Source organism: Notolabrus celidotus, chromosome 7 (assembly GCF_009762535.1).
Source record: "Notolabrus celidotus isolate fNotCel1 chromosome 7, fNotCel1.pri, whole genome shotgun sequence".
In the NCBI taxonomy this organism is placed as follows: Eukaryota; Metazoa; Chordata; class Actinopteri; order Labriformes; family Labridae; genus Notolabrus; species Notolabrus celidotus.
This window is the reverse complement of record NC_048278.1, coordinates 33,163,884-33,180,898: the sequence shown is the minus strand read 5'-3', so window position 1 is coordinate 33,180,898 and position 17,015 is coordinate 33,163,884. Positions and strand designations below refer to the sequence as shown.

Here is a 17,015-nt window from a genome sequence, read left to right as displayed (position 1 = left end):
CTGAATTGTCTGGGAGTTAGTTTAATAATGTGTCATTCCAAAGAACTGTGGTGTCGCTATTTCCATTACGGCAGCAACAGTAAGCAGGGAAATGCTGCAGCAGCTTCACTACGGTGTGCAGAAAGGGACAATAGCATGCCTTTAAATAGTAACATGTTATCTTCAGACCTTAAATGCATCATGATGCATGCGTCAAACGATGCTTATAGCCCCCGAAATTGTATTTTCATATCCCAATACTCAGAGATCTGGGTGTGCTACCACTACTTACTTTTCGGGCGAAAAGAGGCATTTATGTCTACTGTTTCCAAAAAATTCTGCCAAATATAAGAACCAACTCTCAATTTAATGCAATGCCGGTCAACATCACTGTAAACTAACACAGACAAAAGACAGATGGAGGATCTCTAACAGTGTAAAACTAAAGTGATCAGTACACGAGAGTTGTTGTGTTGGATCACAAATGATCAGAAGTTGGAAAAAGTTTCCAGATGAAGCAAAGGTGACAAAGTTTCAGTGAACTTATAAACTCTTTCTGTCATGGTCTGAGGAAACTGTCTGAGATTTGTGGAATAGCATACCCATGGATCATAAAATATTTACATCCAAAATCCAAACTAGGCTCGGCACTCTGTCCTCCCAGGGTCATGTTTGTCTGCATTTCCATTCGACAGGATGAGTCAGGGAACAGATCTTACATTTTCCTCAACATTTCTGAAATCTCAGCCTTTAGCAGGGATTTATATCCTCATGAGGAATGTGTCATTCCAGTTGTGGTTTGTATGAAATCTCACACTTGGCCCTTGGTGTGAAACAACACTTGTTTGTTTACTTATTGCTTACATCTCTTAGTTTAAATAAAGCTGAAGAAAACAGAGTTTGTCTGTTTCTGAGTATTATATAACTTGAGGCTTTGTTCTAAATGAAACTAATGTTACTTTTAAGTCTCTGCCTTATGATGCCTTCAGTATTAACCTACAGTGTTTCAAATAATTAAAATAAATACAAACCTTTGAATGAGAAGGTGTTTCCAAACTTTAGACTGGTAGTGTATGTTCAATCTCGATGTTTAAACAGAACATATAGAGTAAATGTACAAATATTGTCACTTATTTAATGCTGTTTTTAAAATATACATTACACACGTCAGATATCGAGATAGCCTCTAAGCTGTTCAAGGCTCCCTTGTCTTAATACTGAATCATTTTCAATCATGAAGTCATTTTGCAGCACCCATGGGAGAAGGTCTGAGGAGTGCCTGCCCACTTACCCCTGATTAGTCAGCTAAACGCTGTATCAATCCTCTGTCTATTTTACAGACAGAATTTAACCCCTGCTGTAGTTCCCTCACACAGATCAGAGTCAGAGTAATGGGCCGTGGGATCACATTAGTGTGCAGATTAGGGATTGATTAGCTAATTATGATAATACGAAGGCTTATATGGAAATGCCAGAGCAATGTGTTAATTCTGCAGCAGCACAAGAGTGGGTGAGATGAGAGGGGTTGTGTTTGTGTGTGTGTGGTGTGTGTGTGTGTGTGTGTGTGTGTGTGTGTGTGTGTGTGTGTGTGTGTGTGTGTGTGTGTGTGTGTGTGTGTGTGTGTGTGTGTGTGTGTGTGTGGAGAGAGAGTGCACAAATTACACTGATATATCTTAGTGTGTGTTTGTGTGTGTGTATCCCATTAACTACAGAGAGGCAATGAAGAAAACCGTCCAAAACTTTTTGTACACTTCATTTTATATTTAATGAGGCAGAGGGCAGAAACTCAAACACACAACAATCTTAGAAGAACATGCAACAAGTGCCTAATCCTCTGATCTAAATACCTCCCCAGAGATCCAGAGGAACCTACGAGACAAGGGAGCTCAGGGATGCCAGAAAGGTCTATGGTTAGTAACTTTAATGGGACAGGGAGACTTAAAGTTAGTGATAGGCAGAGAGAGGAGAGAGTGGGGATCCTAGTGTGTCAGTTCCCCCAGTAGTCTAAGCTTATAGCAGCATAACTAAGAGCTGGTCCAAGCCTGAGCCAGCTCTAACTATAAGCTTCATCAGAAAGGAAAGTTTGAAGCCTACTCTTAAAAGTAGAGAGGGTGTCTGCCTCCCAGACCCTGACTGGTAGATGATCACACAACAAATATAGAACCATGACAGTGATTTCTTTCATTGTCTAGTTCTTAAAGACTCTGTATCTTTATTATGTCAGTTTTATATCTCAAAACCATGCCAGCTGATTCTGAACTTTGACCCTGTCAAGGTAGTGACACAGTTGGCCAAGGGAGGCCACTTAAGTCAAAGCGTTCTTCCATGGACTTGTAAAAAAACTTAAATTAAAACACTCTGAAGACTGGTTGAGACTTTTGCAAAGATCAGGTTGACGCTGTTTGCAAAGGCTCATCAAAGAATGTATTTTTATCGTAAGCTCAGGGGTTTTAATGTCGACAACATGTTTTATTGAATCTCTTTTAACTTTTTCAATGGTTTGCTAGTATGGGTGGACAAGTTTGAAAAATAAATAGGGTTGCGGGCACATCCCTGCCTGACATGTCAAGCCTTCATCGAGTCAGGACCCTCAGCAAAGCCTGGTCCATCATGGCTGACCCGTGCCATCCTCTCTTTAGTGAGTTTCACCGGCTTCCCTCAGGCTACAGATACACACTGCCAAAAAGCAGGACAAATCGAAAGAGAAACTCTTTAGTCCCGGTTGCAAATGGCCTGCTTAATGATGCCACATAACACTATTGTTTTTATGTTGTTTTATGCTATAAAGAAACCTTGAACCTTCAACCCTGAAAAGAGCATTTATAACATACAGGCAAGAAAATACAGCAATACACACAGAATCACTCTCTAGCTCAGCTCACCTCCTGTTGGACTTACAACTCATTTTGGACCTGGAAACAATCAAAACTTTCCTGTCCTTCAAAGTTTTAGTCGTTACTTCAACCTTTGCTCAGGATTACCTCACCCTTGGTTACATCATGTCTAGTTACCTTATTCTATGTAAATTACCCCAATTAACACCACTGAGTCCAAGTCTGGCATGAGTCATACTTTAGAGTTCCCATGGTGATGATCTAATTTGTCTGATTTGAGCCTCTACTAGCTGCTCATGACACCATTATTTCAATTGGGAGGCGAAGTCACATCTTTAAAAAACCCATTTCACATGAGAAATCACAGTGCTGCTGTTATACAAGATTTCAAACACAGTGGTATACTGTTTTTGCTCGGCTTACATGGTTGTGCACACTTTACACTTCGCAACCTGTACACTACCAGTCAAAAGTTTGGACACACCTTCTCATTCAAGGTTTGTATTTATCTTAATTATTGTAAACACTGTAGATTAATACTGAAGACATCAGAACTATGAAAGAACATATATGGAATTATTTGATTTAAAAAAAAAGTGTTAAACAAAGCAGAATATGTTTTATATTTCAGATTCTGTAAAGTAGCCCCCTTTTTCCTTCATGACAGCTTTGCACACTCTTGGTATTCTCTCAGTCTGCTTCATGAAGTGGTCTCCTGGAATGGTTTCTAATTAACATGAGCCTTGTCAAGAGTTCATTTGTAGAATGACTTGCCTTCTTAATGTGTTTGAGACCATCAGCTGTGTTGTTCAGAGGTAGGGTTAGTACACAATGGATGGTCCTATTTGACTACTGTTGTAATCCAGATTATGGCCAAACCAGATTATTTCATAGTTTTGATGTCTTCAGTATTAATCTACAATGTTGGAAATAATTCAAATAAATAAAAACCATTGAATGAGAAGGTGTGTCCAAACTTTTGACTGGTAGTGCAGCTTCTGCTCTTTGTCTTGGAATTCCCCGGACAATGCAGCTGCATAGTTCAGCAATAACTCCTCAATCCGGAGAGCCGAGTAAACGTAGTAAAGATCTATTTTTCATGAATGATGTGGAGCTGAAACATTTTCAGAAAGTCTCTGGAGCTTGAGCTCTACAGGGAGCTAGACTGACTGAAAGATGTCTGCCCTGAGCGGCAGCAAATTCTCTCCTCCTGTGGAGCTCAGAGGTGTTGGCTGATGAAGTCGTCTGAGGGGGATGAGATGACGACACAGTGCGATGATGGGGAGGATGAGGGTCATGCACAATGACAGCTTGAACAAAGTGAAGTCAGAGAACAGAGTTGTATGATAAAAACAGCAGCAGTATGGGGTGTGTTGCAGTATATGTGACCAGGGGGTGAGAACAGCACCACTACTGTATATTATGCCATGTGTCACAATAAAGCCATCTCTGTGTTTTCTCTGCAGGCATGCGTATCCTGGTGAACCTGCTGCTGGACACTCTGCCCATGCTGGGTAACGTCCTCCTCCTCTGCTTCTTTGTCTTCTTCATCTTCGGCATCATCGGAGTGCAGCTGTGGGCGGGGCTGCTGAGAAACCGCTGTTACCCAGAGGAGAACTTCACACTGTGAGTCAGCGCCTGCTCTGTCTGTCAGCGTGTGAAAAAGAAAGTGTTAGAGAAGTCAAGTGTGAGACATTGTGATGCTCCGGGCTCTGGGACCTGTTGCTCTGTCAGCTTCATAGTTTATCTGCCGTTGGGAGTGTGTGTTATAGCAACGCTAGGACTGCAAGTACTAGATTAGACTACTAGTCTTTCAGAGAATATGCTGGATTTTACTTCTTGGATGTAGGGATTTCTTGCTTTACTTCATCGGTTTTTATAGTTCTGAAAGATTTTTTGCTTTTCGGTTCTTAAAAGGAAAGGAGAAGCAAAATGTTGAACGACGATATATATGATATACATAAATTGGAGATTCCAATGCAAACATTTAAATAGATTTTCTTTTGCAATTGCACTTTGCCTTTTTGCTCTGGGGATCAGGTATTTCCATTTGTAAATTGGATTCTGGAAATTGCCATTTGGTATTCAGCTTTCTGAGCTGTATGGTAATGAAGACATGGGGCCTAAAGACCGGGATAAGGTAAAGGAATGAAACAGCTGGTGCAAAATGCAATCAAAGGAGAGCTGCTGGATATTATTTGTACACAAGTGTTTGCATTTTTAAGCTCTAAAATGTTTGTTGCACAAATTAGTATTCCACACCATTATTTCATTGTTGCATTTTCCAATTTTCCAACGACTTTCAGTTCAGTCAAGACCGCACTCATTAAAATAATGTATTATTTGCATGCAGTACGTTATATTTGGCAGTAGGGCTCTGTTCTGGGAGCCTATGTGGAATGCCAAAGCTTGAGGCGAGGAGAGCACACCTCCCCTCTCTTAAATGTGCATACCATAGACTGTATAAATAATAGATATAGTATCCGTGACGTCACCTATCTGTTGCTGAAGCGCTGTTTTGAAGCCAATCGTCAGTAGGTGCCATATTGGAAATGCTGAACTCAACCTAACATCTGTCAAGCTAGTGTGAGGTAAAGAGGCGGGCTTTGAGCCTCCTAGCCGACAGCTACAGTGTTTCTGCCTGTCAATCAAGTCAGCTGTGTGTGCCTATAGCAGCATAGTGTGTGCTGTTAGAGAAATTAGCTATCCAGACTGCACTTGTTTTCTGTACCAGGCTGTAAACATGTTTATTTCTGCTGTAAAGATTGTCTTTTTTTGAATGGGTGTGTATGTGGTTTCCTGGTACATCCAGAGCCAGCCTCCAGTAGACAATCAAGGAACTGCAGTTTTTAACACCGCATCGGCTTCAATACTCGCAACCATGGTTGCCACTTGGTGCATACATGAAAAGCCAAGGCAGGGAGAGCAGCAGCAAAGACACAGATGGGTGCAGACCAGAACAGAGCAAGCAAGAGTGAGAATACTTATGACAGTGGTAAAATCAGACACAGCATAAAGGAGGAGCTAGGGTGGAGGTGGGTTGTAAAGAGGTAGCAGCAAGAGAAGACAGGCTAAGGCAGTTTAAATAGAAGGCCCATTTTGCTACTTGCCAATTGGATGCAGAGATGTAATCAGCCGATGGCGGCTGGCGTAAAGAGCAGCTGATGTTTTCTGGGCGGAGCTTGACTTCATGTCCTGCCTGAACGAATGCTGTGCTCAATTTCAGTTGTGGTTCAAAATTAACCATCACTAGCAGCTGAAGTCTACACTCTATTGTTTAGTCTAGGTTTCCATCACTCTGTTTGTACCACTCTGTTTATGCGTTGGTGCAAAATGTGATTTGAAGTAGGCGCATGTGTGTCACATTGTGTATGTGTGAGTGTGGACACGGGTCTGTCACCCCTCATCTCATTACCTGCCCTTCCTCAATGTGACTCGAGAAGATTAATTACACCATCTACTCAATTTACTGACAGTACCACAGAGATGAAGGCCCTCTCTCTCTCTCTCTCTCTCTCTCTCTCTCTCTCTCTCTCTCTCTCTCTCTCTTACTCAAGTGTTAATATAATGAGGCTGATTGCAAACCAAAATCTGCACAAAGCAAATATCATTATCTCCAAGTCAATTCTGCCACTTAATTAAAAACCGACACTCTCCCCCCCTTCCCTCCCTCCCTCCCTCCCCTCCCCTCCCCTATCCTGTCCAGCCCCCCTCTGCTACACTGTGGCACATCACTAAAATAAGTTCAGCTTACAGGCAGCCAGTTTGAGACACGTCCGTGTAATAATGTAGTTTTTGAAGTTCTACAAAGTAAAAGAGAAAATCAGAAGAGTAAAGAGAGAGAGCAATATGAGGGAAAACAAAAGAAAGGCCAGTCAACACTGCCCATGAGTGATGTATTAGACTGGTTTAATATCGCTGTGTTTGGAAGGTTAGGCGCTATGATTGTAGTTAAATTGCTCATAAAAGCATCGTGGCCCCAAGTTTCAGAAAGAGTCACAGAGAGTGGGTCGGACTGAATGCAATAAACTCTTCTCAGTTTGAGAGATCACATATGTAGTCCAGAACTGAGAGCGAGGCACGACTACTTTCCACTTTTTCTTCTGCATTTTTGGTGTTTTGTAGATGTTCGTCAGGACAGCGTAAAAGAGACAGGAGGGCGAAGGGTCGAAAAGCCAGGAGCCAAACCAAGGACCGCTCTGTCAAGGACTGTAACTTTTAGTTAGAAGTTAGAAGTTTAAATATTTAGATAATCTACATTTTCATGTATATTACATCTTAGTTGTTGGGATGTCCCAATTATTTGCTCAAGTACCACATCAGAGCCGATCCGGGCATTTTATTTATTTTTGTATGATTATTTAATTTGCTAGACAAAAGATGAACATAGACAAAAACAAAATTACGAAGGGGGACGCGTGTGTGTGTTTGCATGTTTGATGATGTCTGGTGTGTGTCTGTGAAGCAGAGAAAGACTTCTGGATGGTTCTCAGGCGGTGGAGTTTAAAGGTTACAGAAAACATAAAAAATAAACTCAAGTAAAATTAAAATGAATAAAGAAAATACATCAAATCAGTTACTGTAATCATCACCATAATTCCATAAGAAAATAACAATAATAGGGGCGCTGGTGGACTAGCGGTCTAAACGCCCTACATACAGAGGCTACAGTCCTCGTCGCAGGGATTGCCGGTTTGATTCCCATTTCCTGCACGTCTTCCTCCGCTCTCTACTCCCCACATTTCCTGTCTCTCTTCAGCTGTCCTATAAAATAAAGGAAAAATAGCCCAAAAATATAACTTAGAAATAAAAATAACAATAATAATAATGATAATAATAATAATAAAGGAATTCGTCGTCTTCTTCTTCTTCTTCTTCTTCTTCTTCTTCTTCTTCTTCTTCTTCTTCTTCTTCTTCTTCTTCTTCTTCTTCTTCTTCTTCTTCTTCTTATTCCTCTTCTTCTTCTCCTTCTTCTTCTTCTTCTTCTTCTTCTTTTCTTCTTCTTCTTCTTCTTCTTGTTATTATACAATTAAAATTATATCAATTAATTTAACAATAATGATAATAAATATGATGATTATTAATAATAATACAATTGTAATATTATTATTGTTAATAATAATAATAATAATAATAATAATAATAATAATTAATAATAATAATAATAATAATAATAATAATAACAAAAATAAATATTAATTAATAATTCCCCTCTAAATCATTATTACATTTATTTGCCATATAATCATCATCAAAGTCAGGGGAAGTGCCACCACCCCCTCCCACATGCCATGATCATGGTGATGGGCATCTTTTGACTGATCCCACTTTGACCTGATCCTCTCACCTGATCTTTTACGTCAGCTGTTGTAAACTGCGCACAATTTGTTGCAGAATGTAAACATTTAAGTCAGGCTGTAGCACAAGAGCTGCATTCAATACAACCAGTTTGATACAACATCCAAAAACTAAACACTGAATGTTAAACTGTTAATTGAAGCATAAATATCCTTGAGAGACGATTCTGTAGATTTTATCCATTTAGCTGTTGATTGAGTAATGTTGCATATAGAAGGGCCTCTTTACTCTACATTTGCTCATGGCCTTGCTGTAATTATGCCACCATTATCAAAATCTCATGCATTAGATGTATGACTAGTATTTTACTCTGACAACACACTTTTTAATGCTGTGAGCTGTTCATTGCAGCAGAACAGTGTTTGTGTTTCCAACCTCATCCCTCCTCGCTGTTTTACTTTTTACATGCAGAGCTGAAGAGTGATGAGACAATGGCTTGAACCCCCTGGTGGGAGCCTGGAGGTGGATGCTGGGGTGGTGATGGGGCAAACTTGAACGCAGCACTTATGCATGGCAGTGATGGTAATAGCAAACCAGAGGCAGAGACGAGAAACCTTGCAGCTCAATTAGACCGCTAAATTGGAAGGTTTGTTATGTGATTAGGTTGGAAGTCAGTGCAGCTCGAGTTGCCTTCGACCATCATGTGTTTGATATTGCACATTTCTGTTTATATTTAAGTCACTTTTCATTCTGATACCCCCCCTGCATCCATGTCCCCACAGCTGCAGCATCACTTGTGAGTTTCCAGGTCTCTCTAAAGGGGCCAGACCCCAAACTGTGCTATGGAGGATAGTGATCACGCTCTGATGCACTGATTCCACCCCAGTGTCTCATTTGAAAGTCAAGTTGGACCTGCTGAGCTGCTCATCTGTTTCCTTTCGAAGAAACATTTTGTCACAATGTTCCAAACTCTATCATCCCTCTTCATCATACACATTAGTCATTTACAGCGCGTGTAGCAGATGCCCCCCCCGTGCTGTGTGCACATCCTGTGAAGCATATGCTCTTTTTCCTGAAATGAACTCTTGTGAGGATTTGCACACACACAGGTACACACAGCAGGTTATCCAAAGTTTTATGAAAGGTCTAAACTTCGAATGCTGGTGGGAACGTGCAGCTTCTAACCTTTACAGATTGACAACTGGATGCACTTCTGCACTTCACTTCTTCACCTCTCTGACTTGTCCCCTTTCCTTTTGTTTGGGGTGTCGGTATTTTGGTGCAGCTGTGAGAGTGTTATTGTTGCAGGAGTGTTGAGTGATATTTCCCAGGCTAATGTTCTGTATCTCAATGGCTGTGGGCTGTTTATTTTGGTGGAGGTGTCAGAAATTCAATTACTCTTCTGTCATGTTGCTTTAAAATCAGAGGAGTGAAAAGGCTGCTGTTGATTCAGGGGCGGATGCTGAAACACTGTGCTTGTGTTCGTCAGTGGAGAGAGGATCACATTTGTTTATGGGTTTTTGTGCATGAGACTTAATACTGTTGGTTAACAGAAGCATTTACATAGCCTGTTTTGGCTGCATGCACATCATCACAGGAGTAATCTCAATTGAACTATAAACAATGACTTTTAGAATAGCTCCCCAAACTTTAAATGGACGTTCTTTGAAGGTGATATTTAATCTGGACTTTACTGTTTCCTTGGGAGAACTTTTCTCCTGCTGCAGCTTTTTTCCACTACACAGCATTCATTCCCCAGACATATTCAGCTGCATTATTATATTGATTCATGCTGAAGAAATATATATAAAAAAGACAGCCAATTTAAATATATTTTGCAATAAAAAATGAAGCCAACAAAAAAGACAACACAAGCAATGCAAGTGAAATACTGCAGTGTCACACACTGCACCAAACCAAAGTCATTGTATTATTTGTTGTTGGGACCTCTGTCTCAGTGTTTGGATGTTGCAGTGAAGGAATCAGCTTGGCATGGCAATCAGGGGCGTTGCATAATTCAGACAAGCACAGCACTTCCATCCAAAAGACCAGGACTCAACTACAGTGTAAAACTTATGATCAATATTGACTTCCTTTTAAATCATGCAACAAACAAATGTATGTCAGTTATGGGAACTAGATAAGTTACTTGACTCAAATAAACTAGATGTTAAAATGTTCCTCATGTGTCTCACACAGGCACCGATCAGAGAACTTTCTGTTTTTATGCACAGAGACTGTGGAACTCTCTGGGTGTTTTTAAAAATTTAACTTAAGACTTGTCTTTTTTGTCTTGCTTTTAATTTGGAATAAGTTATTTTCAGCCCTAGACTGCTTTATGATAATAATAATAATAATAATAATAATAATAATAATAATAATAATAATAATAATAATAATAATAATAATAATAATAATAAAATTAAATAATTTAATGTTTATATTTATAATTATTATTATTATTATTATTATTATTACTATTATAAATCTTATTTTTTATTGTTCTCTATTTATTTATTGTATTAATCTGATCTTTTTAACTTTAACTGGTTTTTAATTGTGCTTTCTACCCATACTTAGTTTATTAATTTAACTGTGTTGATTTAATTGTATTTTAAAGTTGGGTTTTTTTATGATTATATCTTTTATTATTTTACCCTTTCCTGTTGTTTTCTGTCTCTCTGTCCTTTTGTGAAGCATGTATGAAATTTGCTATATAAATAAAGTTGAGTTGATTTGAGAGTTGAGTAGACAGGTAACATTATGAGCATGTTAGGACTGATATAACCGTGAATCAGTCTTCTTCTGAATCCTAATGAAACAGCTCATTCCACACTGGTTTCAGCCTCTCAGTCAGGAACTTTGTACTTGTGTTGTTTGTTAATCCAGTCATAAGCTGTTGTTTGTTTAGTGTTTTGTTTATGTGTTTGTGTGTTAATGATAAGTCCCATGGTTTTGTGTGTTGGCGTGTTTCTCTGTATTTCAGCGAGTCATGCTATGGATTGTTGTTGGATGCATATAGAGCCACCTCAGGGTGAGGCCTAAGGCTCATAAAGTAAAGGATTGAGATGGATCGTTCACTATTCCTGTGCCTTTTTCTATAAGCTGAAGTGGGTTTTATCCATTCCTCCCTTCGACCTTTAAAAGTACAACCTCTGTACAATGGAACTTATCAATGATAGTGTAATGAATGTGCACTTGGCTGTTATCACCTATTGATTCCATTTTTCTTCAGCTTTTTCACATCTATAACAGTACGCTGACTGCAACACCATCGCCCTAACTGCTCAATTTTACAGTGGTGCAAATGATTGATCTTTCCTCTGTGTCTTAGCCAAAGAATGGTTAGAATATAAATAATCAATTAAATAGTCAGAGGTGACTTTCTGCACCAGCAGTTTGTGAGCACCATAATTGGTAGATTTAGCTGCTGTCAGTAAATAAATGGCTGTTTAAATGTCATGATTAATGAAATAGTGAGCAGATAACTACAGAATCCAGGAATCCTGACCTGAGCAGTGCCTAAATAAACATAGTGGAGTTAAACGTAATGGGAAAGCTTCAACTGGTTTGATAAATTGAAATAAGATATTGTATTCTAATTGTTCAGCTTTACACAATGCACTGCAGTGCAATACCAGTTATCCTTGTTGTAATGTCCACCATGTTTATGTATTCTTGGGGGATTGCACCCTAACATTTGATTAAACACCCTGGTAACAGATTTGTAATTTGCTGTAAATTAAAGTCAAACTATAAAAAGTGCAGATTTAATACCTTTTCTGTTGTCTAAAATTGGGCAGTTTCAGATGCAACCAATACACCAGTATAGGTATAATGCAGAGAGAAGTATTTTAATGTGTTATGGAGATGGGGTTTGAAGAATTGAGCCTTTGCTTCACTGTGCAAACCATGCTTGATACAAAGCAAGCCGGACTAGACTAGGGATGCAGTTTTTTGACAGCTTTCCTCTTGCATCATGCAATCATGCATTTAAAGTTAATGCTGGTACACTATTAAGTATTAAGTAAATAAACTTTGTGAAGTAAATGGTAAATGATCAGTGTTTATTCAGCGCTTTCTCTAGTCTCCGAAGCAATCGTTCTAAAAAACTAAACTAGAGGCGTTTTTCCACCGCAGGAACTTTACCCCGGAACTAGGGACTTTATCCCTGAACTACGTGCATTTCGACTGGAGGAACCAGGGTCTAAATTTAGTTCAGGGGTAGATAATCTCCCCAATGAAAAGCCCCTGCTCGGGGGGTAGTACTTTTCAGAGGTCCTGGGACTTTCGGTTAACCGTTACGGTGTTTGTGGAGTTAACACAGTTGTTGAAACACAGAGGGAGTTCCTGGGAATGCATACTAGTTTAGTTTTTTATTAAGATTTCAAAACATTATTGAATATAATTTTTTTTCTCTATAGTCACTGGCCTGATTTGCACAATCTACCCGTGACTTCAGCCCGCGGTCGAAACGCAGACAAAAATGGGGGCACAGGAACCTTTTAGTCCTAAGTAGTTCTGGGGGCTAAAAGACCCTGGAACTCTTGGTTGAAATGCACCTTAGTATGCATTCCCAGGAACTCCCTTTGTGTTTCAACAGCTGTGTAAACTCCACAAAGACTGACACGTTCAGCTGAAGGTCTCCAGTTTACAGGGTCACTTTTAAAACTGTAACACCTAGAGAGATGCATTTGTGGTGGGCTGAGAGAAGACTACTGTTACAAGCTGCTAAATCAAGAGAATCACAGCTTCTTCTTTTGAAAAGTACACACACATACAAAAAAGATAGAACAAATAAATACTATTGAAAGAAAGAGAAATTAAGTGAATCACAGATGTGTGTGATGTTATTGTGGACGGCAGGCGGAATAAAAACACTGCGGTTAATCTACCAATCAGACACATTCAGCATTGCAGGCCCTGCCCCCTGGAAGTCCTGGGACCTTTGAAAAGTACTACCCCCCTCGCAGGCTTTAACCCCATTTAAGTTTGCCTAGGAATACATTTATTTTGCAGGACTTGTTTTTTTCAGTTCTATTTAATTCATGTGTACATATATACACTTTTCTAAACATAGATCACCAGTCAGTGATGAATCATGAAGGCTCTCTTCATGTCCCCTTTGGAAAAGCCAAAATAAATGGTCAGTCCAAATCAGGAACCAGAAGCTTAACAGGTGCTGTTTGTCCCATAATATCTTTATGATTAAGAGTACAGCTAATACCACTGTGAGAGCCCAGAGCTCAGACAATGGCTGGGACTCAGTGGTGGTAAGCCTGGGGAGACCAGATCTGCAGCCAAGCGTTTGATTAGGCCAGTTTGGCTGCACAGAGGAGTGGGCTGGGTGGCGGTTCATTCTGCCAAGCCCAGGGAGAAAATAATGATCTGATGACAGGCTTTGTGGTCGATCATCTCCATGGTAACCATACACAAGATGAAATGGAAAAGGGATGCAATTATGAGATGTCCTGACCCACCTGAGTTAATTTGAGTAATGTCATCCAATGTTGGTAAACCGGGCAGATTTGTGTGTGATTCTAACACGACGCTGTTACAAGCCGTGTGCAACAGTTGTAAAGCAGAGTGCAGAGTGTTTCCAGGAACAGAAGCATGAGGTATCAAACATGAACCTTTGGCTGGTGCCTCCGCTGTCAGGAGTCCAACGTCTCCTCAGGTGTGAAATGAATGCTGTCTGTCTGACACCGTCTGCTGGCGAACGTAATCACCTCAGCATACAGAGGCACAGAGCCGACGTCCAATCTGATAATGAGCTCAGCTGTGAGATCCGCTGTCACTTGATGTTGGCTCCAGCCCCGAGCAGAGGTGGAGATTAGTGGGCCGGCTGTGGGATGTGGGAAGAGGAGAAGAAGTGGGTGGACTGTCAGGTTTTTTATGAAGTTCACTCACCAGAACCAATAAGCCTCATAAATACAACAACGTCACCACACTGAATCAGGGATTTTTGCTGTTCACTGTCACAACCTGGCTCAAAGGAGTGTGACAAAAGGGAGACCATGCATACTCTATAAGGAAGAAACAGTGTTTTATTAATTCAAATGAATAATATTGAAACAACTCAAACTCAAACAGTGGGTACTCAAAACCACTAGAACCAAAAAGGCAACTGTAAAACATTGATCCCTTCAATTCAAAGGAGGTGCCCCCGAGACAACTGCTCAAACGCTTTCATTGCAACACTACCAAGAATCATGAACAAATCCCAAAGGGGAAACACTCCTTCAGCCCACCAGGGACAGCTTTGACTCAAGCGTGTGCACATTCAACAACCAACACTGTCCAAATGGTTCAAGTTAACCCAAACTGTCTTCAGTCCCTCATCACACAGCACTAATGCTCAATCCCTGCATGCAAAACTGACCAAACAAAAGCAAATAAGTAAAATTCACTCAAAACCTACCAAACCTGTGAAAACACAGCCAAAGGAATCTAACTTACAACCAAAAGACACCATACGGACTATACGAGGCCTCCCAAAACTATCCTTTGCTCATTCAATGAACAAAAACAATACACAAAACTCTTCAAAGCTGATACAAATGCACTCCGTCTACCAAAAAAAAAGGCCCAAACCTTCACAAATGCACTGAGCAAAGGTAGAGATACCAAACACAAGTACTGGCTGCAAACCAACAGCAGGTTAAAACCCAGTTTACACATAAGGATGTAAGGATACACTCAACCCACGATTCGAATCCCAACTTTTGGTTCACGATACGATTCACTCACAATTCTCTAACGTTTTTCAAGAAAATTGGATTGAACTCAAAATTTCAATAACTATTATTTTATTTAAATTCTCAAATATGGACAGTTGCAATATATATATTTTTCTCTTATATTTCTTTTTAAACAAAGTAATCCTTTTTCATTTTTAAGGTGTGTTGTAACTCAAATAAAACCACCACACACTGTTTTTCAGCACCTTGCAAAAAAAAACAAAAATGACCGTACAAAAATACCTTGTTGGAAAATTTCAGAACAGTTATAAAATAATGGAAACATAGCCTTAAGTGTTTCCTTTAGCTCTTTCTTCATTATGCAGACGATATGCAGTTATACTTCTCAATGAAGAATGATGAAACCAGTTAGGTCACTCAACTTGAAGCATACCTTGAGTTTATAGAGACCTGGATGACCAGCACAGACAAGACCAGACAAAGCTGAAGTCCAAAACACCTAAGAGGCAAGTTTTTGAATAATGATCTTGAAACACAAAGGTGCGTCCTGAACTTCTAAAGGCTGATTTATACTTCTGCGTCGCCCCTACGCAGCAGGGGCTGACACGGACATGAGCCCCACATACTTGTGCGTCGATGTGTCCGTGTCGCGCAGCAATTCTCCTCCGATACGCCTGAGGGCAGTGCGGTCTCTCTGATAGCCGGTCGCCTGCTTCCGGTCCCGCTACGATCTCTGTTTACTTTTCCACAGAGATTCAGAGCGTGTTATGTTAATCTACAGCTGATACATGTTGCTGTTTATCATACAGACATGATTACATGAAGAATAGAGAGGAGGAGATGAAATACACGGCCGATGTGTGGCCGATGTGTGGCCGATGTGTGGCCGATGTGTGGCCGATGTGTGGCCGATGTGTGGCCGATGTGTGGCCGATGTGTGGCCGATGTGTGGCCGATGTGTGGCCGATGTGTGGCCGATGTGTGGCCGATGTCCGGGATCCCGAAAGTGCTGTGAATGCGGGAAAGACAAAGCCGTCAAGGGGACCAATCACAGAGCTTGCGGTCCGCGTCGGCTCTATGCGTAGTTACATTTTGGAGGAGGTGCACGTCAGCTACGTGCGTAGGCATCTGCGTAGGTACGGGAGCTACGCGGACCTACGGCGTAGGCTACGCCGTCGATTCGACGCAGAAGTATAAATCAGCCTTAAGTCTTCACCTTCTGCCGCCATGTCTGTTACGCTCAACTCAGCGAGTGACGAGAGAGCAGCGCAAGAGACTCAATGATGTTCAACAAGCATCAAGTGAAATGCAGATAGGGCCTTCTACTGTTTAAAAATAATATTGCAATACAAATGTTGTTGAATCGATTTTAATCTACCCTTATTTGTATCCATTTTTTACAGTCTTGTGATATAGCCTTACATCCCTATTCATACACTCCCTTTTCTGTCCAACAAAAGTAAATCAATATCATTTGTATGACCCACTATAAACTTCCAAGTATCAGGCTTACATTGTCCACTGTTAAGACATCCAAAGCATCTTTTTCCTCCTTCAGACATGTTGGGAGTCCAGTGATGTGGAAGAAAGAGCAATAACTTCTGCTTGATATGTTGGTTAGGGGGCGATGGATGGGTCACACAACACAGGACTACTTTTTTTTTTTGCCTGGCAGCCTTGATTTGAGAGTTATGAGGAACAGATAGAGAGACAGAGCTAGAGGTAGAGGAACTATCTTAGCTCACACTATGGCATGTTTTCTAAATGTGTACTTATCGGGCATCAACGTAACCAAGCAGTCCATGTGAGACAGAAAAAATATGAAACTGAAACCTTATAACAGACTGTTGTTTATGCATTGGTCAGATAGGGGCCAGGACAAAGCTTTGGCTCCATGGGAGCTGAGAATTTGTTGGACATTTAGAAGAAGAAGAAGAAGAAGAAGAAGAAGAAGAAGAAGAAGAAGAAGAAGAAGAAGAAGAAGAAGAAGAAGAAGAAGAAGAAGAAGAAGAAGAAGAAGAAGAAGAAGAAGAAGAAGAAGAAGAAGAAGAAGAACTTTATTAATCCCCATGAGAGAAATTCAAGTTTTACACTCTGGGGTTACATGATCATGCTCCACACATAGATTTTTTATAGATACACTCATGCACAATTATGGAGAGATGTCAGAGTGAGGAGGCTGCCATCAACCAGCGCCAACAGA

The 17,015-nt window shown here is 40.4% G+C and overlaps 1 protein-coding gene across 1 annotated transcript in view; it reads left to right on the top strand.

Annotated features, from left to right (window-relative positions):
- Window positions 1-17,015, top strand: part of cacna1ia (calcium voltage-gated channel subunit alpha1 Ia) — a 427,222-nt gene that overhangs the window by 231,244 nt on the left and 178,963 nt on the right. Inside the window, exon 7 of the mRNA XM_034687815.1 lies at window positions 4,280-4,439. Within this exon, the coding sequence (XP_034543706.1) occupies window positions 4,280-4,439 (160 nt within the window). The remainder of the gene's footprint in view (window positions 1-4,279; window positions 4,440-17,015) is intronic.